The 25328-nt window shown below is 40.7% G+C and overlaps 1 protein-coding gene across 3 annotated transcripts in view; it reads left to right on the plus strand.

Moving 5' to 3' along the window:
* MCTP2 (multiple C2 and transmembrane domain containing 2) overlaps positions 1-25328 on the plus strand; it is a 137111-nt gene that overhangs the window by 87989 nt on the left and 23794 nt on the right. For all 3 annotated transcript variants that reach the window (XM_069984972.1, XM_069984961.1, XM_069984966.1), the window contains exons 10-17: positions 1874-2004; positions 2861-3047; positions 3316-3409; positions 9759-9861; positions 10046-10148; positions 12512-12613; positions 12720-12794; positions 14260-14379. In XM_069984972.1, the coding sequence (XP_069841073.1) occupies positions 1874-2004; positions 2861-3047; positions 3316-3409; positions 9759-9861; positions 10046-10148; positions 12512-12613; positions 12720-12794; positions 14260-14379 (915 nt within the window). The remainder of the gene's footprint in view (positions 1-1873; positions 2005-2860; positions 3048-3315; positions 3410-9758; positions 9862-10045; positions 10149-12511; positions 12614-12719; positions 12795-14259; positions 14380-25328) is intronic.

A 25328-nucleotide genomic window follows, 5' to 3' on the forward strand; every position in this document is an offset into this window, starting at 1 on the left:
CTGATTATGCTGTGGTTCTTTTTTCTGTGCCCCCCCCCCATTTATGTTGTGGCTCTCCTTTCTGTGTGTCCCCTGATTATGCTGTGCCTTTCCTTTCTGTGTCCCCCTGATTATGCTGTGGCTTTCCTTTCTGTGTCCCCCTGATTATGCTGTGGCTATCCTTTCCGTGCCCCCCTGATTATGCTGTGGTTCTTTTTTCTGTGCCCCCCCCCCCCCGATTTATGTTGTGGCTCTCCTTTCTGTGTACCCCCTGATTATGCTGTGCCTTTCCTTTCTGTGTCCCCCTGATTATGCTGTGTCTTTCCTTTCTGTGTCCCCCTGATTATGCTGTGGCTTTCCTTTCTGTATGTCCCCTGATTGTGCTGTGGTTCTTTCTGTGTCCCCCTGATTATGCTGTGGCTCTCCTTTCTGTGTCCCCCCCTGATTATGCTGTGGCTTTCCTTTCTGAGTCCCCCCTGGTTATGCTGTGGCTCTCCATTCTGTGTCCCCCTGATTATGCTGTGGCTTTTCTTTCTGTATGTCCCCTGATTATGCTGTGGTTCTCTTTGTGTGTCCCCCCTGATTATGCTCTGGTTCTCTTTCTGTTTCTCCCTGATTATGATGTGGCTTTCCTTTCTGTGTGTCCCCTAATTATGCTGTGGTTCTCTTTTCTGTGCCCCCCCCTACCCTAATTATGCTGTGGTTCTCCTTTCAGTGTCCCCCTGTTTATGATGTGGCTTTTCTTTGTGTCCCCCCTGATTATGCTGTGCCTTTCCTTTCTGTGCACCCCCCCCCCCCCAATTATGCAGTTGTTCTTTTTTCTGTGTCCCCCCTGACTTATGCTGTCGCTTTCCTTTCTGTGTCCCCCTGATTATGCCATGGCTTTCCTTTCAGTGTCCCCCTGATTATGCTGTGGCTTTCCTTTTTGTGCCCCCCCCTGCTTATGCTGTGGCTCTCTTTTCTGTGCCCCCCCTGATTATGCTGTGGCTCTCTTTTCTGTGCCCCCCCCCCCCCCCCCCCCCCCGATTATGCTGTGGCTTTCTTTTCTGTGTCCCCCCTGATCATGCTGTGGCTTTCCCTTCTGTGCTTTCCTTTCTGTCCCCCCCCCCCCCCCCCCCCCCCCGATTATGCTGTGGTTCTCCTTTCTGTATCCCCCTGATTATGCTATGGCTTTCCTTTCAGTATCCCCCTGATTATGCTGTGGTTCTCCTTTCTGTTTTCCCCCTTACTATGCTGTGGCTCTCCTTTCCGTGCCCCCCTGATTATTCTGTGGTTCTTTTTTCTGTGCCCCCCTCCCCCCCTTATTTATGCTGTGCCTCTCCTTTCTGTATCCCCCTGATTATGCTGTGGCTCTCCTTTCTGTATCCCCCTGATTATGCTGTGGCTCTCCTTTCTGTATCCCCCTGATTATGCTGTAGCTCTCCTTTCTGTATCCCCCTGATTATGCTGTGGCTCTCCTTTCTGTTTTCCCCCTTATTATGCTGTGGCTCTCCTTTCTGTGTCCCCCCTGATTATGCTGTAGCTCTCCTTTCTGTGTCCCCTCTGATTATGCTGTGGCTCTCCTTTCTGTGTCCCCCTGATTATGCTGTGGCTCTCCTTTCTGTGCCCCCCCCCCCCACCGATTATGCTGTAGTTCTCCTTTCTGTTTTCCCCCTTTATTATGCTGTGGCTCTCCTTTCTGTGTCCCCCTGATTATGCTGTGGCTCTCCTTTCTGTGTCCCCCTGATTATACTGTGGCTCTCCTTTCTGTGTCCCCCTGATTATACTGTGTCTCTCCTTTCTGTGTCCCCCTGATTATACTGTGGCTCTCCTTTCTGTGTCACTCTAAGTGGACCATCTTTCTCTTGTTAGGTCTGTTGCAGTCTCTCTCTAATATAACTATCTTGTTTTCTAGACATCATGCAAAAGTTCAAATCCCCAGTGGAGGGAGCGCTTTGATTTTCATTACTTCTCTGACAAGGTGGGGGTTTTGGAGATTGAAGTGTGGGGAAAAGATAGCCGCAAACATGATGAACTCTTGGGATTGTAAGTATGGGGCTGTACCTATATTAAATATTTTACATTGAACACGATCATGTTATAAGATTGATTCTAATTAACATTTTAAAGAACAAAATTACACAATTCAAAAAGTTTGAAAGTAATGTTTTCTACTGTAACATGCCTAGGGTGTAAGGATATGTTCATATTGGTGTTAAAGCCTCCCCCAACATTCCTTCAGATTGGATGGAAAGAATATCTCTACATAACACGGTGCTATACAGATCTGAATTGTTCAACCTTCACAGTCGTATATGTTCCCAGCTGTGAAAATATTCTCTCTTAAAAAAAAAAAAAAAAGTACAGTCGCTGCTGATATTAGATGTTCATCACCTAAAAGGGTGTATAGACATCATTTTAGCAAATTAATAACTTCGGGACTACTTTTCTTTTGTTTGGCTTTGACAAGATCTAAGTCGTCCTAATAGTTTAACAGACCTAAAATCCAAGACAGAAGAACAGTGCTTTCATGTGCTAATTAATATACAATATGTGTGTGTAAATGATGACAATATAATGGGAATAAGTTAATTAAGACAGTAGAATACTCTTTTTGCAACTTGAAGGTTGTAAAGTTTTCAAGGCGCATTGAACACGTCTGTAAAGTTATAGACTTTGTTCTTTGTCTTCTACTCTGAACATATTGGCACTTGGCAAAAGCTTTGCTGTCATGCTGGATCATTCATAGCTCATCCAATCTTCCAATTTATGTCAGTGCTTGCATATTCTTCATTATAGTATACTGAGATGGACGGTCATTTATGATGATCCATCGTAAAGTGTGATGTAGTGCACTTTGTAGCCATTTGGATAGTAAATCTGACAATGTCCCTTTATTCAGGTGTAAAGTGGATATTGCTGGGATGCCCATTGAACAAGTAAATCGCCTTGAAGTGCCTATGGAGAGTAACCAAGGCTCCATACACCTGTTGATTGTAATAACGCCATGCTCAGGAGTCTCTATCTCTGACCTGTGTGTGTGTCCGCTGGCGGACCCTATGGAAAAGGAGCAAATGCAAGAGAGATATGTAAGTATATATGTCTACTGTTAAACCATAGAATTTCCGATAGCAGCCTGTGGGATTGGGAAGGATCTTTCTTCTCTGGATACACATGCAGCAAAACCAGAAAAACATGGTGGGAATAGAGCCTCCACATTTCTTATTTGTACTACCCGTACAGTAGAATCCTAGTAAATGATGGTCGTGTTTCTTTGAGCTATTGAAAGAGAAGTAACCAGGCTGGCAGCTCTAGATGTTCTCTTTAGTAACTGATTTGTATTTCTTTTGTTTACAGTGTTTAAAAAACTCCTTTCAAAACATGAAAGATGTTGGCTTCCTTCAAGTCAAGGTATTGAAAGCGGAAGACCTCCTTGCAGCAGATTTTTCAGGTTGGTCCACCCTCTATCCTCCCCCCCCCAAAAAAATAAAAAACCTTCAACATTCTGCTGTATAGGACTGTACCATCACAGCGCCACAACAGGGGAAACAAAACATTACATGTGATCATTAGAATCAAACCATTTTATGTTTAATGACATGCAATGCACAGACATGTGGGGGTCTTCAGTCCTGCAGCCAAGTGATGGAGGATCTCACGAGAGATGCAGAGTCTTTCATCGGTTGAGAGCCTCCAATCTGACATTGATGACCTAACCTAGGTGTATGGAGGCTTCAAGAAGGCAAGGGCCAGGCATGAATTTTCACTGCCAGTCATTTTGTTCTTTGTGAGATAAGCTGGTGACAGCTTACCCTCTCCCTAAAAGGAATACATTAGTGTTTACCATGCTGAATGTTCATGTGTATAGGGAGGATGAAAGAGGTGTACAGGCACCTTTATATAGGTTATCCAGGATTACTTTCTTGAAAAAACAGCACCACCCCTGTCCCCAGGTTGTGTGTGGTATTACAGTACAGCTCTAGTCCCTTCAAATTGAACTTGACTGCAAAACCACGGCAATACTGAGAGCGGGTGAGGTGCTGTTTCTAGATGAAGGTGGCCATGTTTTTCTAAGCCTGGACAATCCCTTTAAAGATAGGCCATCATTATTAATGATCATGCACACCATGCATTAAAGGGGTTATCCAGCGCTACAAAAACATGGCTACTTTCTTTCAGAGACAGCCCACTCTTGTCTCCAGCTTGAGCGGGGTTTTGCTGTTCAGTTCCATTGAAGTGAATGGAGCTTAATTACAAACTGCACCTGAACTGGAGACAAGAGTAGTGTTGTCTTTGAAAGAAAGTGGCCATGTTTTTGTAGCACTGGATAATCCATTTAAGGACCTATAGCTACCATTGAATCACTGTTTCCCAGTACTATGCTCTTTGATATCCTAATGCCTTATCAGTGGTTTTCCATAGGTCATTGGAGGTTGATGTGTAAAGTCATCTCTGCTATATCTGCATATTCGTATCTGTGCCAGTAAATTGGCAGCACATTTTAAATATTACAAATAATGGCAGCCATCAAGCTATTCTTCAGAACAATGGAATCCATCCAAGTGCTATAGCCTTGCTTCCAGTTTGTCCCTGATGTATTGTGGCAGCAGATCTGGGTGCAGATTATGAATTTCATGGTGTGTTGGGTAGGAGAAAGCTTGTCGGGTTTCGATAGTTTCAGACTTGCCGAATGTTTCACCGGTCCAATCACTCAAGGCAAGGGTTAATCTTATTTGATGCCTTATTTTGCCACATGTGACACTGAGCGGGTTAATTGGAATTCTTTTAGGAACATTTTGTCAGGAGCTGTAAGCGCATCCTTATTTCATTTGTGGAATTTGAATTGATCGCTCATCTTTCCACCGGCAAAACATGAGCAGGTTGGACGTGAACCACAGTGTAGAGATTCTGATGCTGGAGATAATCGTTTTGTCAATGTGAAATGACTTTTCTGCCTCATTGACTAGTTTTTATACATGTGCATGTTATTTGCACAGATTGCATTTGTTCACTGACCAAAAACAGTGTTCAGAAAACAAAATTGCAGGGTGAAATTGTCTTTTTCTGTTGTGTTTCAGTGTTTTTTTTTTTCTTATCATTGCCATAATCCACTCTTGCATTTTGATGGTGAGAACGGTTAACCCTTTCAAAACCACAAGAAGAGAACCCCCTTTTTTCTTTTTTTTTATGTACTGTATATGTTTTTTGTAGTCCTCCATGTCCCTATTTAATTTAAAGGGGTTATCCAGCGAAAATCTTTTTTCTTTTAAATCAACTGGTTTCAGAAAGTTATATAGATTTGTAATTTATTTGCATTTAAAAATTTCTAGTCTTCCCATACTTATCAGCTGCTATATGTCCTGCAGATAATGTAGTTTTATTTTCAGTCTGACACAGTGCTCTCTGCTGACATCTCTGTCCGAGACAGGAACTGTCCTGAGCAGTAGCAAATTCTCATAGACAACCTCTCCTGCTCTGGACAGTTCTTGTTTCGGGCAGAGATGTCAGCAGCACTGTGTCAAACTAAAAAAGAAAACACCACTTCCTGCCGGACATACAGCAGTTGCTAAGTATAGGAATAGTTGAGTTAAATAGAAGAAAATTACAAATGTATATAACTTTCTGAAACCAGTTGCTTTGAAAGAAAAAGATTTTCGCTGGATAACCCTTAAAGGAGAAGTCCGGCCAAAATTATTTTTTGATATGTTATTACTTATGGAAAGTTAGACAAATTTCTAATGTACATTAATTATGGGAAATGCACATATAGGGCTATTTCCCTTAATTTAGTAGATCAGGAAGTGTTAGAATTCTCTCAGATACAGTGACGTCACGACCCAGGGTGTAATTCCTATGGAGTGTCCAGCAAGTGTCCTTGCTCCCCAAAGTATTCCATAAATGTATTCAATAAGTACATTGGGAGGGCACTGAGCAGGGAGGGAGAGAGGTGCCTGTGCATCTACCTCCCCCTTCCCTCCCTGCTCGGTGTTTGCTATTGCCGCGTGCGTAATTGCCTGAACTATTAATTAATCACATTCCTGATCTCGCACGGTAAACAGCGTCAGCGCAAAAGAATCCCAAAGTGCAAAATTGCGCATTTTTGGTCGCATCAAATCCAGAAAAATTGTAATAAAAAGCGATCAAAAAGTCGTATATGCGCAATCAAGGTACCGATAGAAAGAACACATCATGGCGCAAAAAATGACACCTCACACAGCCCCATAGACCAAAGGATAAAAGCGCTATAAGCCTGGGAATGGAGCAATTTTAAGTGACGTATATTTGTTGACAATGGTTTGAATTTTTTACAGGCCATCAGATACAATAAAAGTTATACATGTTACATATTGTTTTAATCGTAACGACTTGAGGAATATGCATAACAAGTCAGTTTTACCCCAGGGCGAGTGGCGTAAAAACACATTTCCCCCAAATAAACAAAATGCGTTTTTTTTTTTTTTTTCAATTTCACCACACTTTGAATTTTTTTTCTGGTTTCGCAGTGTACTTTATGCAAAAATTCAGCCTGTCATTGCAAAGTACAATTAGTGACGCAAAAAATAAGGGCTCATGCGGGTTTCTAGGTGGAAAAATGCAAGTGCTATGACCTTTTAAGCACAAGGAGGAAAAAATGAAAACGCAAAAATCTAAATTGGCTCTGTCCTTAAGGGGTTAATGTACATTAAAAATGTGTCTAACTTTCCATAAGTAATAACATAACAAAAAAAATTTTGGCCGGACTTCTCCTTTAAAGGGGTTGTCCGGCGATAAAAAATTATTCACAGAATAACACACATTACAAAGTTATACAACTTTGTAATGTATGTTATGTCTGTGAATGGCCCCCTTCCCCGTGTTTCCCCCCACCCACGCTAGACCCGGAAGTGTGGTGCATTATACTCACCGCATGTCGTGTCGTCCACGGTCTCCGATCGTCAGCAGTGACGTCTTCTTCGTGAGTCCGGCGGATCTTCCCGAGTGCTGGCCGCCCTCTGCAGCGTCATCCGAAGCTCAGCCGCGATTGGCTGAGCATAACTGTGCTCAGCCAATCGCGGCTGAGCGGCTGATGACGCGGCCACGTCATCAGCTGCTCAGCCGCGATTGGCTGAGCACAGTTATGCTCAGCCAATCGCGGCTGAGCTTCGGATGACGCTGCAGAGGGCGGCCAGCACTCGGGAAGATCCGCTGGCCTCCCGAAGAAGACGTCACTGCTGAGGATCGGAGACCGTGGTCGGCACGTGACAGGTAATGTATAGCGCACCACACTTCCGGGTACACGGGTGGGGGTGGTGGGACACGGGGAAGGGGGCCATTCACAGACATAACATACATTACAAAGTTGTATAACTTTGTAATGTGTGTTATTCTGTGAATAATTTTTTATCTCCGGACAACCCCTTTAAGCATGCCTCTGAGTCTCTGGAAATGTGTGTCTGCAGAATGTCTATGCATGCACTGTGTGGGGTGAACACACCCAAGTTGATATGGTATGCGCTCCAGTTAAAAGACTGAAAGACATTGTAGTAAAAAGCTTATATCTGTGCATTAATGTGTCCATACTGTACTTGGAGAAGCCGATTTGCTCTGCGATGAAGTTCCATAAGACTTTTAATTGCTTGGGAATTTTTTTTATTTCCCATCATCAATGCTGCTATTGATAAAGCTATAATGTTGTATTCTCGATTCTGCAACAAATTTTGTGACACCTCTGTGACATGAAGAAACCCTTATGTGTTATCCATTCATCTTAAGAAAATAATTTCCTTTTTGTTCCCGTTTGCGTAGAATTCCGACTAAAGAGTCCTTTGGGAAGAAGGAAGTAGGCACAGTGCACTCTCTTACAACCTATCAAAATATTTTTCATCTTTAGCACTCTAAAAATTAGTCCCTTTAATGCCTCTTAGAGGAAAGTCTATATAATAACGGTTTTTATACAAGGAAGTGTTTATATCAGTAGTGCTGCAGTTCAATACAAAGGTTTTAAGCTGCCGGGAAGGTTGGAAATGACCCATTTTGAAGTAAAGTGTATGAAGACGAAGGTAGCAGAGTCCTCTGTGAGTGTGTGTTGATGGGATCAATAAAGTGCATTCAGTAGCTTCAAACTCTGCCTTCAAAACAAATGACAGTAAAAAGATTTTTAACCCGGAATCGGCCAGCGCAAACGATCAGTTTCCATAACTTTTCATCATTAACCACAGTTCAGCAATTTGGAGAAAGCCACTGGTGCAACATATGTAGAAATAAAAAATCAATGTAGGCGTTGTGCGCCGGAGCCATAAACCTAAAAGGCCGTTATCCTGTCAAGATAATGGTTTTTTTGCTGATAAAGTCTTTTTCGTGATGGCTGGTAAAGTTTATGGATTACCAGTGTAACTTTCGCTGAGGAAATAACACTACTAATACATGGCACTTAAGGACAAACTGCCCAGACCTAGAGTGCTGCTTCTTGTTTAACTGCTTCAGTGCCTTGGTGGAGACTTTTCAGAGCTAAGGTGAAAAGACCTGGAAAAAGGATGTTGCCCTTAGAAGTCAAACTAGCTTTTCATTGTGTGCCAGTTTATCGGGGGCATTCTGCTTTATTTTGACGGTTACAGCATTGTTTTGTATTGCAAGACCCAGATCTCATTGTCTGAGTTGGCGCGAAAAGAACGGCAAGACACACATCTTTTTTTTTTTTTTTTAGTCTAAGGAGTATTCCCATCTCAGGTTATATGGCTATACTTGTAGGACTTGTCAAGTTAAATATTTTTGCTAATACAGTCCTTTAGCAAATTTGTCTCCTTCTGCTCATACTGTTCTTTCTCTCTTTTTTTTATTGACCATTTGCTTTTAGCGTAATGATCGACAACTAGAGATGAGCGGACCTCGAGCATGCTCGAGTCGATCCGAACCTGAACTTTCAGCATTTGATTAGCAGTGGCTGCTGAAGTTGGATAAAGCCCTAAGGCTATGTAGAAAACATGGATATAGTCATTGGCTGTATCCATGTTTTCCAGACAACCTTAGAGCTTTATCCAAGTTCAGCAGCCACCGCTAATCAAATGCCAAACGTTCGGGTTCGGATCGACTCGAACCCGAACCCAGTTCTTTTATCTCTATCGACAACCTCGACAATGAGCATATCAGGAGAAAGATACAAAATTGCTAATTGAATGTTTGGGCAAAAATATTTTACTCTACAAGTCTTATTTTACTCTACAACTATATTATTAGTTGAGATGAAAATACCCCTCCAATTTTACACATTAGTTAGGTGTAGGTTATGGACTCTTTGGTGCCTTACTCCACCTTGGAAAGTATCTGTTTCTCAGGATTCCTTTGATACTCTTGCTCAGAGGCCACAATTTCTGATGCAATTTGCCCACTGATTACAGTGTTTTACATGAGTTATATATATATATATATAATATATTATAATGAGATACAAGCCTCAGTCTCCAAGGCTGAGCATGGGTCTGATGATCTGAACGGACATCAAAACTTTGCCTCTGTAACATGTCAAACATTTTTGCAAATGACAGGAGCACTGTCAATGTACAGCCAATTACACGCTTTAGTCATTTGTTAGTTTTAAGATGGTCCCCAACACCTTAGGTTGCTGTCAGCCAAGCTCCGTCCATCTACTATTCTACAAGGAAGCAGGTGAAATGTTTCTTCCAAAGCACCAAAAATTTGTGTGATATGTTTGTTCCAATGAAAGGACATTGGTGGTGACTCCAATACAACTGCCCTGTATTCTAGCAGTAAATGATATTCTATGTGCCTTATTGTTAAAGTAATACAATTCAATTTTAACCTAGGTAAAAGTGACCCCTTCTGTGTTCTGGAAGTAGGGAATGATCGCCTGCAGACCCATACTGTGTATAAGAACCTCAACCCAGAGTGGAATAAAGTCTTTACCTTGTAAGTAAATAAAAATAAAAGGCACACTTTTGATTACAGTATATTGTAGATATAACTTGGTGAAAACATTGTGAATATATATTCTTATATGCCTACCTTAAATTATATGCCCTTAAGTTGGAGTTCCCTTATGGACATTAAGTCATTGACCAGAGGTTCTTGCGTTTTTTTTTTTTCCTTTTAGTCCAATTAAAGATCTTCATGATTCTCTTGAGGTGACTGTGTTTGATGAAGATGGAGATAAAGCCCCTGACTTCCTTGGGAAAGTAGCGATCCCTTTGCTGTCCGTAAGTTAATATTCTTCTATATCGTATATTTGTTATACTGTGTTAAGAGTATAATAATTCACAATTCTAAAATTGCCAAAAGTACGACATTTCCATTGGCAACATTTTTCTGACAGTTCCCCCCCCCCCCCCCCCCCCCCCCGATCCCTCGATGACAAATAAACAGCCTTTACAGAGAACTGATTGGTTGACATACGGGCTCATGTGTATTGGGACATATAACTTGTCCTCTGATGAGTTGGGAGGCAATGAGATGAAATATGCTGCAGCCAAATGAGATCTACATATTGTATATAGATAATCTTATCAGTGATTAAAGAGTTTCAGTGTATCGGAAAACCTATATATAATTGACAATGTCAGATCATTCATACATTTCCAGGAGGAATAACAGAGGGAAGAGCACAATGCAGAGTTGTAAGAACAGATGCTTTTAGAATGTTTAATGTTCTGTTAATACAAGTGTTCACAAGAATAGACCTATAAAAAGAGCAGACAGGTATTTTAAGGGATTTTCTGAGCAACGGTAAGCCATCAATCAGTTCCCGTTCAAGTGAATGGCAGCCTTAGTTGTCTTTACCAGAACTTCCCATTACACAGTGTATGAGGCAAACTTCTTCCATTTACTGTGTAGTACAGGCCTTACTGTGGTCCTAGCAACATATGTCCCCCCCCCAAAAAAAAAAAAAATAATAATAATAATAATGGAATACCCTTTTTAAAGACCACCAATTCCTTTCAATTGTATAATGTTGAATATGCTTAATATTAGGTCTATTAGGCTATGTTCTCACAACATCTCTATATAGTTGGTTAACTGATGTCTTTTTGGATTTTCCCGCCAAAACACTAGTGCATTATGTAAATTACGATCATATTTTGCATATAACGCCAGTGTTTAGGCAAAAAAATGACGTCCATTAAAAAATAAATCCAAATAAAGTTGTTATGGGAAAATCTGTAATCCTCTGTTTTTTTTTTTTACTCTTTTTCCCACTCTGTTATACTGTAATCTTTTACTCTACATTCTACGTTGTAATGCAGGCCTGGGTAAGTTGGTGAACATGCCAATGTTTACAGTGGAACTGTTCCTGCTCGCTGTACTTCTGTGCAGTTTTTGATGAGTTAACATGTCCCCCGGTCCCCATATCCCTGATGTTATTGGAAGAGAGAGCCTTGAGCAGATGCTCTGGTACAGCACCACTCTGTGCCAAATGTTCTGTGGGATCCTCATGCAGACTGTTCACACTCGTTTTTTAAGAGCTGCCCAGTCTTTCAGCAATCTTTATGGACTTCTGGATGGCTCTTTAACTACACCTGTATAAAGGGAATGTGTCAGGAAAGTGGCCATAAAGAACATTTGGCTACAAGTGATACAACATTCTCCGTCGCCGCTGACATTACAGCAAATTTATGAATATGCCAGAAGGGCAGCTTGTATACCCAGAGAACATGTCCTGTTCATTGGAAGGTGGAATTTGTGCATTATTAACCCCTTGAGAGCCTCCAGCCACACAGCTCTGCCAAAAGTTTTCGTTAGGAAGAATCCTTTCTAATTCATTCCAACTCCAAATGTGTGTTTTTTTTTTGTTTTTTTTTTTACTTTTTTCTGCTTGACAGCTCGAAATATATTATTCAGCTATAACTGTAAGGGCTTTAAAGTACTGGGGGAAATGTATGTATTCTTCCACCAGAAAACCAGTATAAGAAAAAGTTGTACATTTTTGTGCAAAACACTGATGTCACAATTTTTTTCCCATAGCAAAAAGGCTTGTGCAACTTTTTTTATGCCAGTTTTATGGTGCAAATTATTTATTATTTCCCCCCCCCACACACACACTGTCTTTACACTACATTTAGTATGGTGCATAATTTCTCCATTCTGTCATATAGTAGTCTTGAATGTATGCCAAACCGGCAAGTGTTTCCAGCAAAGGTTTAGTTGTCCTGAAGGTTTTTTACACTTGCAAAAGACTATTTTGTTACTATCTATTGAGGTCCCCATACACCTTCAATAGTTGTCGGCCGAATGATCATTCAGCCGTCGGTTATCTCTCCTGACCTCCCCATACACAGGGACGTTCGGCACTGCCAATCAATCCTGTGTTCTCTATGGGAAGCAGAGGTTTAGGCTACCACCACACTGTCCTGGCTGCAGCTTATCTCTCAGAGAACCAAGGGGTCACTAAGTGATTTTTCCATCATGCCTTTTCCCTATCTGTGTAAATTTACTCTGATTAAGGATTCTGTTTTTAGTAGGGAAAATCATTTAAAACTTTCAATGTGCATTGTAAAACAATGTAAAATTTTAATGAATTTTGTAATTGTTTTTACCATTATATTGTCGTTCTTATTATCTCCAGGTAAGACAAGGACATCAAGTGGCTTATATGTTGAAGAACAAAGACTTATCCAGTGCCTCAAAAGGAGTCATTCATCTAGAAATTGATCTAATTTTCAATCCGGTAAATGGCCTAATCTAAATTAGCAGCTTGTTTCAGTAAACGGCAAATAAAGCATGTATTATCTACTGTGTTTATGTGCTGTTATTTTGTTTAACTCCTTTTCCAGATCCGAGCAAGTATAAGAACATTCAATCCCAAAGAGAAACGCTTTGTGGAAGATAATCCAAAGTTTTCAAAAAAGGTTTGTTTTCTGGATCTACTTTTGCACCCTATCTTTTATATGTGAATAATACATATTCAATGTGTTAAAGGGCTACTCTGGATATTTTTATATATGTTATGTTGCTTGTGACATCTTACCCCATCATGCTCCTCCAGGGTCCCCCTGCGGCATCTTGGCCCCCGGTGAATGCTCCCCCCACCACTTTCCAGACCCAGATATTGGCTGAGTCGGCTGTTACTGCAGAGTCTAGTCCATCTCAGAACAGAAGTGGTGGTGGGAGTGTGAGGATGATCAATAATTTAGCAGGTGACCCAAAGATGCTGCAGAATGAACCCATGGAGCATGCAGTGCGTTCTGATATGGGTTCTTTGCTGCCCCCTTTGGCCATATCCGGATTTACTAGTAAGCTACTGTGCTACACACAGCACTCCTGTCTGCTACAAATCGCTGTGTGTAGTAGGTGCCTACTGGACTTCAGTGAAGAATTGGCAAAAACTAAGCTCAGGATGACTGTAAGAAAACTACCATTAGGCCTCATCCACACGTCCACAAAATTTGTCCGCAATCGCAGACAAATTTATATCCCAGTGGTTTCTATGTGCCTATTCACACATCTGCAATTTTTGCTGATCCACAATTAGGCCATGATCTGTGCTGATAAAAATTGCGGCACAGTCACACCTACAGAAGTGTATGGGATCCAAATTTTTGGTGGAAGTTTTGAATGTTACCTCCGTAACGTCCGCTAAAATACATGTGAAGGACGCCTTAAAGCGAATGTACCATCAATACAATCACTTTAAGTTTTGCTCATGGATGGAACGGCACTAGTGTGAGAAAGCCTGTTCCACAGATTTTTTTTCTGAACTGCGTCCCGGTTCCCACATAAGGCACCATTCTATTCCCGGGGGTGAAGCACTGGAGGTGGGCCGGCCCCCCTAGTTGAAGGAAACCCACCGATCTATGATGCGTCTCCATTGATGCCGTTCTATCCATGTGCAAAACTTAAAGGGAATGTACTGTCAGCATTCAGTACACAATGGGAAAATAGCAGCAGGTTAGCGTCTTCTCACCTACTGTTAGCTTCCCTTTAAGACGACATAGTTTAGAAGAAAGCATTGATTATTATTAGAGATGAGCAGGCTTACAGTAAGTTGGTTTTCATGAAATGCTGAACACTCTATATTTGACTTCCGGCAATTGGAGAAGATGGATGTAGCCCTGGGGCTGCCTGGAACACTTGGATACAGCCATAAGGTCTCATGACTTCAGACTGGTAATATAAGTGTTGAAGCAGTCTTTAAAAAGACCCAACTAGTCCTATCTATAGGCTGTAGAAAAAAATACTTCTGAAAATGCCTGATGAGTTTCTACTTCTGCCAGTCACTTATTCTAGTAACATTTTATCTTACTCTTTCTCCGTGTTTCAAAACCAGCAGCAGATTTCCAGCTTTCTCATCCATTTTTTTTTTTTTTTTGCTAGATCTTATCAAGGAATGTTGACCGTGTCAAAAAAATCACTATGGCGATCTGGAACACAATGCGTTTCATTAAGAGCTGCTTTCAGTGGGAGTCTACGAAGAGAAGTTTATTAGCATTTTTGGTAAGCTCAGTTTTTTTTTTTTTTACTATTCCCGTTTATACCGTTGTCTTAACATTCTTCTGTTCAGCATGTTTTTAATTTGCTTGTTTTGTCGAACAGTAAAATTTTATATTCTTCTAAAATTTTCTAGCGTGCATACTAGGACTTCTGTAGACCGTAGCGCTCACTTCTTGTACGGGAATGAAGCTTTTATTCATCTGATTCCTTGTTACCAAATCTACCTTTTATTTGAAGGGGCTGTGTCACCAAAGACATTGGTGGCCTAGGGTTTGTTCTGCATAAAAATCTGCTGCCCCTTAAAAATCACATGACAGTCATATGTATAGTATATGCTTCCCATAGTGTTATCATGGACTGGACTGATGTATTTCACTAGAAAAAAAAATTGTATAGTTTCAGCCTGAAAACTGTTGGAATGAATACACTGTTTGCATCTTATACGTCGTTCCATTTTTTTTTTTCTTCAGAGAGTTGTTTTAATGAGCGTTCTGTATTAGAATGTTACAAACGATGAGCTATATCATAGACCTCTCTCTAGCCAGCCAGTACCCTGCTCAGTACAAGACCCCTCAAAAGCAATAGTCTACAGATGGGCAACTCTACGAGCTCTGGTATTCATCCAGTACGTGGACCATTCTCAGTACCATAATGTATTTTCAATGTTCTTATGTTTGTTTCTTTCCTATTTGACTTTAAAGGGGTTGTCCAGCGAAAATCTTTTTTTATTTCAAATCAACTGGTGTCAGAAAGTTTTATATAGATTTGTAATTTACTTCTATTAAAAAAATCTCAAGTCTTCCCATACTTATTAGCTGCTAAATGTCCTGCAGGAAGTGTTGTTTTATTTTCAGTCTGACACAGTGCTCTCTGCTGACATCTTTGGCCGAGACAGGAACTGTCCAGAGCAGGAGAGGTTTTCTATGGGGATTTATATAAAACCGAGAGAGAGTTCCTGTCTCGGCCAGAGATGTCAGCAGAGAGCACTGTGTCAGACTGAAAATAAAACCTTTCCTGCATGACATACAGCAGCTAATAAGTACGGGAAGACTTAAAAACTTTTAATAGAAGTAAATTACAAATCTATATAACCTTCTGACACCAGTTAGTTTGAAAGAAAAAGATTTTTTCTGGATAACCCCTTTAATGTTGGGGGGGGGGGGAGGGGGATGAAAAGCATTACATATGGAATATTTTCTGGGGGGAATAGTGTGTTCATGTGCAGTCACTTTAGAGAATGAGGTATACTATCATCCATTTTTTTTTACACTATTCAGATTATTTCATGGGAGACTTGCTGTACTTACTAGAATTGCATTCGGCAGCCTATATGGTTGCACAGTATGTGGCTGGCTTTGGCTGTCAGAACTATTTTCATACCGAGATTTGTGATGTTTGTGACTGTGCTCTAATCTTAAGGCCTGGAATAGCTTAGAACAATAATGATTTAATGTTCTGTATCAAAGAACATGTACGGTAAACATGGGGGTTGCTATGTGGGTGTGTGGGTTAATGTATATATGTGTGTGTGTATTATATATAAATAACATAAAACAGAAATAAAATATACACTATATACATGGCTGTTATACCATTCAGGCACATGATAGATGGAGTAAATAACATAGACTTTCTTGTCATGGTGCCTGACAATAGGTGGGGTATATAAAGCAGTATGGGAACAGTCAATGGGCAAGTTCAATGATATAGGACTAGGTGATCGGTCTACTAAAACTGAAGGAAAACTGATGAAACAGCAGAAAAAGTTGTGCATGGACTCATTGACTAGCATTGGGTGTGAGGGTAAGACATGCTGGCCTCATGCCACAGAAAGGATACTGGGGAAGAGATGGCACTAAGCATGCACTGTAGAAAGAATACAAGTCAATGAAGACAGTGTGATGCTTTGGGCAAAGGGAAATCTTAGGTCCTGACATCCATGTGCATGTTACTTTGACCTTTACCACCTAGCTTAACACTGTTCCAGACCAAATAAACCCATAATGGTATTGGCTTTCCATTATGGCAGTGGCCTATTTCAGAAGGATAATGCTTATTGCCACAATGTGACAATTGTTTGAGAAACGTGACCAACAGTTTAAAGTGTCACTGTCATTATTATTATTGTTGTTGTTGTTATTATTATTATTATTATTATTATTATTATTATTGTTATTTATTATTATTGTTATTATTTTTATTATTATTATTTATAATTTTTTCAGAAATCAATAGTCCAGGCGATTTTAAGAAACTTTGTAATTGGGTTTATAAGCTGAAAAATGCTTTTTTATAATGAAAAAGCAGTTTGAAGCTCTCCCCCCTGTCTTCATTGTTTTCTATGGAGAGGGGAGAGATGAGGTACCAAAACAGGACGACAAAGAGTTAATTTACAGCTACATCACCAGGCTCTCTCCTCTGACATCAGCACTGACCTCTGACCTCTGAATGGGGCTTTCAGAGGCTCCCTTTGTTCTCTGCTCTCTGCTGGCGACTAATCTCCCTCCTCCCTTCTCCCCCCCTCCCCTCTCCATAGCACAGACAGGATCCGACTGATGTAAAACAGTCCAGATTTCCTGATTCTGAGCAGTGGATGACAGAAAGGAGAGTGGGGGGGCGGCGGGGGGGGGGGGGGGGCTGGGAAAAATCTTTTTGAATGCAGATAATGGCATAATTGTCTAATAAACCCAATTACAAAGTTTCTTAAAAATCGCCTGGACTATTGATTTCTGCAAAAATAAATAAATAACTACAGTGACTCTTTAAGGTATTTAGCCTGCAAATTGCCCACATCTGTCTGATAGATTAGACTGGTTTATCCCAGCACTCAATCAGTTGCTTGGTGGGGGGGGGGTCTCCATAAGATTTGGAGTACTCCAGCAAAAACAAATTTTCTTTCAAATCAACTAGTGTCAAAAAGTTATACTGATTTGCATTATACTTCTGTTAAATAAAAAATAAAAAATCTTCAGTCTTCCAGCTGCTGTATGTCCTGCAGGAAGTGGTATATTCTTTCCAGTCTGACAGTGCTCTCTGCTGCCACCCCTGTCTGTGACATGAACTGTCCAGAGCAGGTGCAAATTCCCTTAGAAAACCTCTCCTGCTGTCCAGACTGTCAATAATATCCCAGTTCCTGCAGGACATACAGCAGCTGATAAGTACTGGAAGTAAAATTACAAATCTCTGACACTAGTTGATTAGAAAGAAAAAAAAAAATCACCGAAGTACCCTGAATAATGGTTGTTCATTGGGAGAAATGTAACCCTAGACAATCTTTTTAGCCAACCCAAAGCCAACTGTCATCCTCTGTAAAGAAGTCAGCGGTGTTTGAGATCTGATAGAAAGAAGTATACATTGCACAATACTATATGGGAGATGTACATACTATATGTGGCCACCAAGTGGCCGTGTTGTGAGTTGCCGCCTGTGAACGGCTTTGCTTGTACGTCTCGAAAATTTGTTGAATTTGTATTGTGATAAACTGTAGCAGAAAGGTTTAAGGGTGGACACATCTATATAGAAGCTAGCGTCCGTGAGCTGCACTTCAGCCGTGCTTATGTGTATAGCATAGTGTATGATCTGTCTATGTCCTGTGTATTATCATAGGAAAATTCATCATTTAACTCATGGATTTCCCACCCTTTTTAGTGATCTGGAAAGAAAGAGCCAGTAGTTTGTGCTATTGCCGGCTTTATTGTTGTTTGTTTCTAAGCTGTCATTTTTATTAGTCTCCTGGCTGATCCTTGTGGGCTCTCGTTGGGTGGTGTGCATTCTGCATTGTCTGCCTGAACTTGGCAGCCCGCGGCCCCTTTTATTGCCGTGTGACGGGGGCGTTTTCTAAGCAGAAGCCTGTAATTATACCCACCGCAGGTGACAGCTACAAGTGCCGCTCTCTAATAATCTTAGCTGCCTGATCTGATCTGTTCATGAAATGAAACCCTTGTTGTGGTTGGGGGGGGGGGGGGGGGGGGGGGTCCTGCAGCGTGTCTGGCTTATTGTCCAGACTCTCCTTTCCTTCTCATTACACTCTGTGACCGCAGTTTGTTACATGTCCTTTGCTTGTGATCTGAACTAGGCTGAGGCTGGCCATAGTACTCCTTGCTATGGGTCCTATTAAAAAAAGATCCCCCTCCCAATTATTGATAAGTGACGGCAGACCAGCGTTTTTTTAACACATGAACAATAGTCATTAGTTACGATGATGAGAACAATGGGGGGAGATTTATCAATCAACCAATCAGATCCATCTTTCATTTTCCAAAGAGTCTGTGCGGAATTAAAAGGTGGAATCTGATTGGTTGCTAGGGGCAACTGAGACAATTCTACTTTATACCATGTTTGATAAATCTCCCCCAAAATGTGCATACAAAGATTTGCAAACGATCAACAATGCTTTTGTGATCAGCTTAAAAGATGCGATCAGCGACATACAATTTTTTTTAGTCGTTAATCTTTCCGTGTATATATGCAGGAAACCACTTATTGCTAAAAGAAGAACCATATAACCCTCCTTTTTGTCCAATAATCTTTCCATGTAATAGGGCTCTATTACACTAAGGCCGATAACGGTTTGCTGTAATGGGACATGTTGAAAGGTCAAGATCAGCCGGCATGCATCGTGGTCTTTCAACATGTTGAAATATCCAGATTTGTGCAGCTGTTTGCTGTGCCTCAGTCCATCTTATAGGAGCAGCCCCTTCTGCAGCTCTCTGCTGCTCCCCTCGCTCCTCCCTGCTTGCTGTCTGTGTGTGTAATAGCACAGGCAGCGAGCGGGGAACAAGGGGGAAGCGAGCACTGAGCTGACAGGTCAGCGCTTGCTTCCCCCAGATTATTGGGTCGTGTAATAGTGTTTTATTTGCTACGTTGTTGCTCTAGGCACATAATACTCCATTGTACTGGGTTGTCACGCAAAATATATTTTTCAGGCCCACCCAATGATAAATCTGTCTCCTACGGCATGGTTTACACAGATTGAGTATAGGGACAACACACAATTGTTCATGCAGGATAGTGAAAATTTTACTGTAGCTCCAGTGACAAGGATAAACCAAGGTTTCTAAAGCCTTAAAGGGGTTATCCAGCACTACAAAAACATGGCCACTTGTCTTTAGTTTGGGTGGGGATTTGTAACTTGGTTCCATTGAAGTGAATGAAACTTAATTACAAACCACACCTGACCTGGATCCGATCTCCAGCACCTCTGTAGTGCATGGAGTGGCGGCATGCATGTGCAGGTTTTATGCTTTGTTGAAAGCAAAGGCATTGGGGCCGTGTTCACAAGATCGAAGAGGGGCCCAGAGGTCACACCATCCACACTCAGAGTACCCCTTTAAGGTGGCCATACAGCTCAGCTGTTCAGCTCATAAACTTAAATGTTTGGCTTGGCTAAGCAATCATGTGCTGTAAATAAGGAAAGGATAAGTGGGCTGCTGCCAGACAGCTCTGGCAGTGGTTTATCTCCCAGAAAACAAAGGGGTTGTGCAGTTTTAATTTTACAGGAAACATTTAAAATATATTGATTGTCAAGAGTAGCCCATAAATGCTAAAATTTGGGCTTTTTGGTAGCACTTTGAGGCTGGGTTCACACTACGTATATTTCAGTCAATATTGTGGTCCTCATATTGCAACCAAAACCAGGAGGGGATTGAAAACACAGAAAGGCTCTGTTCACACAATGTTGAAATTGAGTGGATGGCAGTCATATAATGGCAAATATTTGCTGTTATTTTAAAACAACGGCTGTTATATTGAAATAATGGCCGTTATTTACTGTTATATGGGGGCCATCCACTCAATTTCAACATTGTGTGGACAGAGCCTTTCTGTGTTTCTAATCCACTCTCCTGGTTTTGGTTGCAATATGAGGACCACAATACTGACTGAAATATACATAGTGTGAACCCAGCCTAAAGAAGTAGTGCACAAAAAATTATTATTGCCCCCCCCCCCCCCAAATCCAGTATGAAGTCACGCTGTGGGATACTGATCAGCTGCGTTGAATATACGTGCCTGGGCCTATGGGGGGGGGGGGCAATAATAGTTTTTTTGAACTGCTTCTTTAAACTTTTGAACATTCGTGATGGGCTGTCTTCAAAGAAAGTTGCAGTAACAATATATACACATAATTTTCCCATAAGAAATAATTGAAATGCAGGCAATTGCCTCCACCCCCCCCCCCCCCCCCCCCCCCCCCAAAAAAAAAAAAATATTCTGAATAACCTGTAAAACAGATGAAATAAACATACAGAAACAGCAGAATATGTGATATTATAAGTTACTGTACAGTAATGGAGAGGATGGGAAACACAAGGGCTGACAGAGACTGCAGGGAGCATGAAGGAATGAGCAGGGCAGATATGGGCACATACATGCAGCGCTCTCTGTCCAGGGAGAGAGAGGTTACAGTTATGAATAGATTACCTCCACAGTCCTGTCCCCTGATGCAAGCCCCAGCCTGAGGTGGATCTGCTATGATTTGGAAGGTGAGGGAGACTTCCTGGGTCAAAATACAGGGCTGTAGACCCCGCTATGTAGACCATGCCTCTCCTCCACTCGCGCTGCCATCCAGTACAGGGAGCTCTTAAACCAAAGCAATGCTCTTAAACCAAGTTACTTTTAAACCAAGGTACCACTGTATGTGTGTGTGTGTGTATATATATATATATATATATATATATATATATATATATATATATATATATATATATATAATATTTATTTATTTATTTTTATCCATCAGTAATAATAACCTCTTAGAGAATAGTTTGAATTGGCCGTATTCTTATTCTTTGAGACCAATGTAAATAATTGATCACATCCAGCAAATTGTAATTCTCACCAACTAGGTGCTTTGCACATTTGGGCTGGGTTCACACTACGTATATTTCAGTCAGTATTGTGGTCCTCATATTGCAACCAAAACCAGGAGTGGATTAAAAACACAGAAAGGATCTGTTCACACAATGTTGAAATTGAGTGGATGGCCGCCATATAACTGTAAGTAACTGCCATTATTTCAATATAACAGCCGTTGTTTTAAAATAACAGCAAATATTTGCCATTGAATGGCGGCCACCCACTCAATTTCAACATTATGTGAACAGAGCCTTTCTGTGTTTTCAATCCCCTCCTGGTTTTGGTTGCAATATGAGGACCACAATACTGACTGAAATATACGTAGTGTGAACCCAGCCTTAAATTGTATTGCATTGTTGAAACACATTGGTGATGCCTTTTGTGTATATGGACCATTTAAAAGCATGGTCACTTTAAAGTTATAGGGAAGTAGGTGAATTCCTTGCATCCCTTCTCCCTTTTTAACAATCAATATTTGTAGACACATTCACTGAAACTGCTTATAATGCAAATCCCTAAGAACCTTACACTTCAGTGGATTATACATATAGATATTGTCATATTTTAAATATCCAGTAGATGGCAGCAAACTCCCAGGAATGGCTGAGGATTCTTTCTACCAATGTATCTGAGGCTTTTTAATTTCATTTGATTTTTACTTGCTGTACTTCATGGTTTTTAGCAGGTTCCTAATCTTAAAAGCACTTCAGGATGTGCATGGATTTTACAGTGTTTCGGTGTTACTGGGGTGCTGCTGTCCTGAAGCGATTTTAGTTTTTATTGGATCAGTCTGGGCACAGAGATAGGATTATGATTTCTCAAGCAATATGTTCCCAAACTGTAGTATCTTCCCCAGTATTCTTATACCTAGACTGTGTAATCTTAGAAGTTCATTTAGTGGAAGGCCATGCTTATGGGGTTAAAACATCCAATATTTGTTATTCAAAGTCAAAGTGGTTTTTAATAATAATAATAATAATAATAATAATAATAATAATAATAATAATAATAATAATAATAATAATAATAATAATAATAATAATAATAATAATAATAATAATAATAATTATTATTATTATTTATTCTGTTGACATGTAATTTTTTTGGGGCAGTTTCCTGGCAGTTGTTTTGGACAGATGTCATTTTGGTGGCAAAACGTGGCCGTTTTGCCACCAAATTGCGGCCGTAATTTGCAAAAAGTGACCATGTTTTGGTGCCAAAATGACATCTGTCCAAAGAAACTGCTGTGAAACTGCAAAGAAAAAAATGTGTGAACATAGCCCAAGAAAAATAAAAAGTGCCCAGATAAGATAAGGGACAACCAATGCATATACAGTGTGTGCTTATGTGTATACAGAATAAATGAGTGGTCCAGTTATGCAATGGTTAATTTAGTTAACATGTATCTGTGTAATCCATGGCACGGCACCTGCTTCAGCAGTCAATAATAAACTAATTTTTCATTTATGTTAACTTTTTCTGCTGCAGAGTTTCTGTCTTGACCTTGTGTAAAGAATTCATTAGTATGTGTATGTGCATTGGAAACACTTGTATACAGAAACAGAGAGAGAATAGCTGCAGTAGGTAGCTGCTGCCCCCTACTGTTTCTTCAGTTATTATTACTTCTACACAGACTTTTCAGTTTATGGGTTATTTACATGTTGTGTCCATATTCCAAACTGTGCCTTGATTGTGTGTAAATCCCGGCAAAATTTTGCGATATCAGAGCAACCTATGAATATGCTTTTCGAAAGTGCCGTCCTTGTCTGAAAAAACACCCTTTAAACTCCATATTTTGGGGAGTCGATGGGGAAATATAAAATGCAATACTCACATAACGGTTTTTCCTATGATGTTTTTCAGTGTATGGGGGGGGGGTACAAACACCCCCCAAAATGTAATTTCTATATGCTAATTGGCATTTTTTCCCTCAGTTCTTCAGTTGAAATCCTGGAAACGGGGGTGGATTAACTTCACCATAGGCCCCGGGCTGTTCACCAAGCCTGGGCCCCCCCCAACCCACTGTAACTATGGCAGCACTAGTGGGGTGTTCATAGTACAGTAAAGATAATGTCACAATGCCCTGATTTGTGCAAAACTGTGATTAAAAAAAAAGCTATTTTTGCGAATCATGGCAGAACTGTAGCCAGGAGACAATATACCACTAAAAGTACAAGTCTTTTTGGGTGGCCATGGGCCCCCAGAAGCTCAGGGGCCCGGGCTACCGCTCGAAAAGGACCTATTATAATCCACTACTGCCTGGAAAGATGAATTGTACTGTGTCTCCTTATCCCCTGCATTCCCTTCTCCCCACCCTGCTGCGTCCCCTCACCTTTGCCCTGCTACGTCCCCTCGCCTCCGCCCCCCCGCCTCCCCCCTGCTGCGCCCCCTCGCCTCCCCCCTGCTGCACCCCCTCGCCTCTGCCTCTAAATCTTGATGCCGCTAGTCAGGCTGAGGAGAATGCACCTTAATAAATCTGCACTCTCATAATGCACACATTTTGAATGAAACTTCCAAAAAATAAATAAATAATATAGATCGGTAGATAGATAATTTCAACTATTAAATGGTGTGCATTGCTCATAAGTTTAGTTTTCCTTTGAAGGATTACATTATATAGGGTTCCAGGGGGGGGGGGGGGGGGGTACAAGTTGTCACACAATGCAGAATATAAATTTTTTACATCCAAAAACTCTCTAGGCCCCTGGGCTTTGTTTCTCCATTATAATGCATCTGGGAGGAATTACTGCACAAATCAATGATAATTGTGGTAATAGTGTGTGCAGACCTTTGGTCACACTGCAATGCAGATATTATGAATGAAGCTGTTAAACATGCTGCTTCTGTAAAACACTCTTTATTGTCGCACTGAGCCAGGATGCTTAATTTTTCGTCTGTACTATGAGAGCAGAATCGCAGATACATGGTTATGCAGACTAATGGAGATAAATCCACTCCATTGTCCAGAGGAAGGAATTCTATTAGATGTATAATATAGTCTACTTCAGCAATTTCATAAGAAGGATACACGCCGCATAGCTTAGCGTAGCTCATTTAAACAAGATAACCGCCTACTTGAAAGCCTAAGGGAAGCATTGCAAGTCTGAGGCCTAATCTATTGTTTGGGAGGTCAAAGAGTGTTAATGCACTCAGCTAAGATTAGACTCCCTGTCTAATTGCTCCAGCCCTTGATTTGAAAAGTTGGCAAAGGTGAGGCTTCTTGTCAGTCTCCTCAACGTTGTCTGCTGAGAAATGTCTGGCTGTCAGTAGTCAGAGTTATGCATTTGCGCAAGGTAAAGAGATCCACAGATTTCCACTCTTCCCTGTTGCTTTGAAAGAATGGACACAGGGATATAAACAATGGGTTTCATCTGTGGTTTGTACAAACATATGTAAGAATGATCTGGACAGAAACAGTGATTAGTCTTAAGGCCCTATTCCACCAACAGATCTGACGACAGATTATCTGCCAAAGATTTGAAGCCAAACCCAGAAGTGGATTTGAAAAGAGGAGAAATCCAGTCTTTCCTTTATGACCTGTTCTCTGTTTATAGTCTGTTCCTGGGTTTGGCTTCAAATCTTTGGCAGATAATCTGTCGTCAGATCTGTTGGCGGAATAGGGCCTTTATAGTCCATATTTAGAAGTAATATTTTTTTTTAAATTCTTGATCACTTTAAAGAGAAGTTTTATATTGTTGTTGTTGATGATGATGATGATGATGATGATGATAATGATAATAATAATAATAATAATATTATTATTATATACAGTGGTGCCTTGGTTTACGAGTGTAATTTGTTCTAGGACCGTGCTTGTAATCCAAATCCACTCTTAAACCAAAGTAAATTTTCCCATAAGAAATCACTGATAATTGGTTCCAAACCGCAAAAATGATTTTTTTTTTATTCTGAGTAACGTGTAGAACAGATGAAAGAAACAAAGAGAAACAGCTGAATATGTCATTATATTAGTTATATATTAATACTAATAATTATTAGTTACTGTACAGTATAACAATCAGCATGTGGAGTATAATGTAAAGTAAGTGCATAAGCCTGAAAAAACAGCAGCAGTTTGTAAATACAGGATGGAACTG

The sequence above is a fragment of the Dendropsophus ebraccatus genome, chromosome 1 (assembly GCF_027789765.1).
Source record: "Dendropsophus ebraccatus isolate aDenEbr1 chromosome 1, aDenEbr1.pat, whole genome shotgun sequence".
NCBI lineage: Eukaryota > Metazoa > Chordata > Amphibia > Anura > Hylidae > Dendropsophus > Dendropsophus ebraccatus.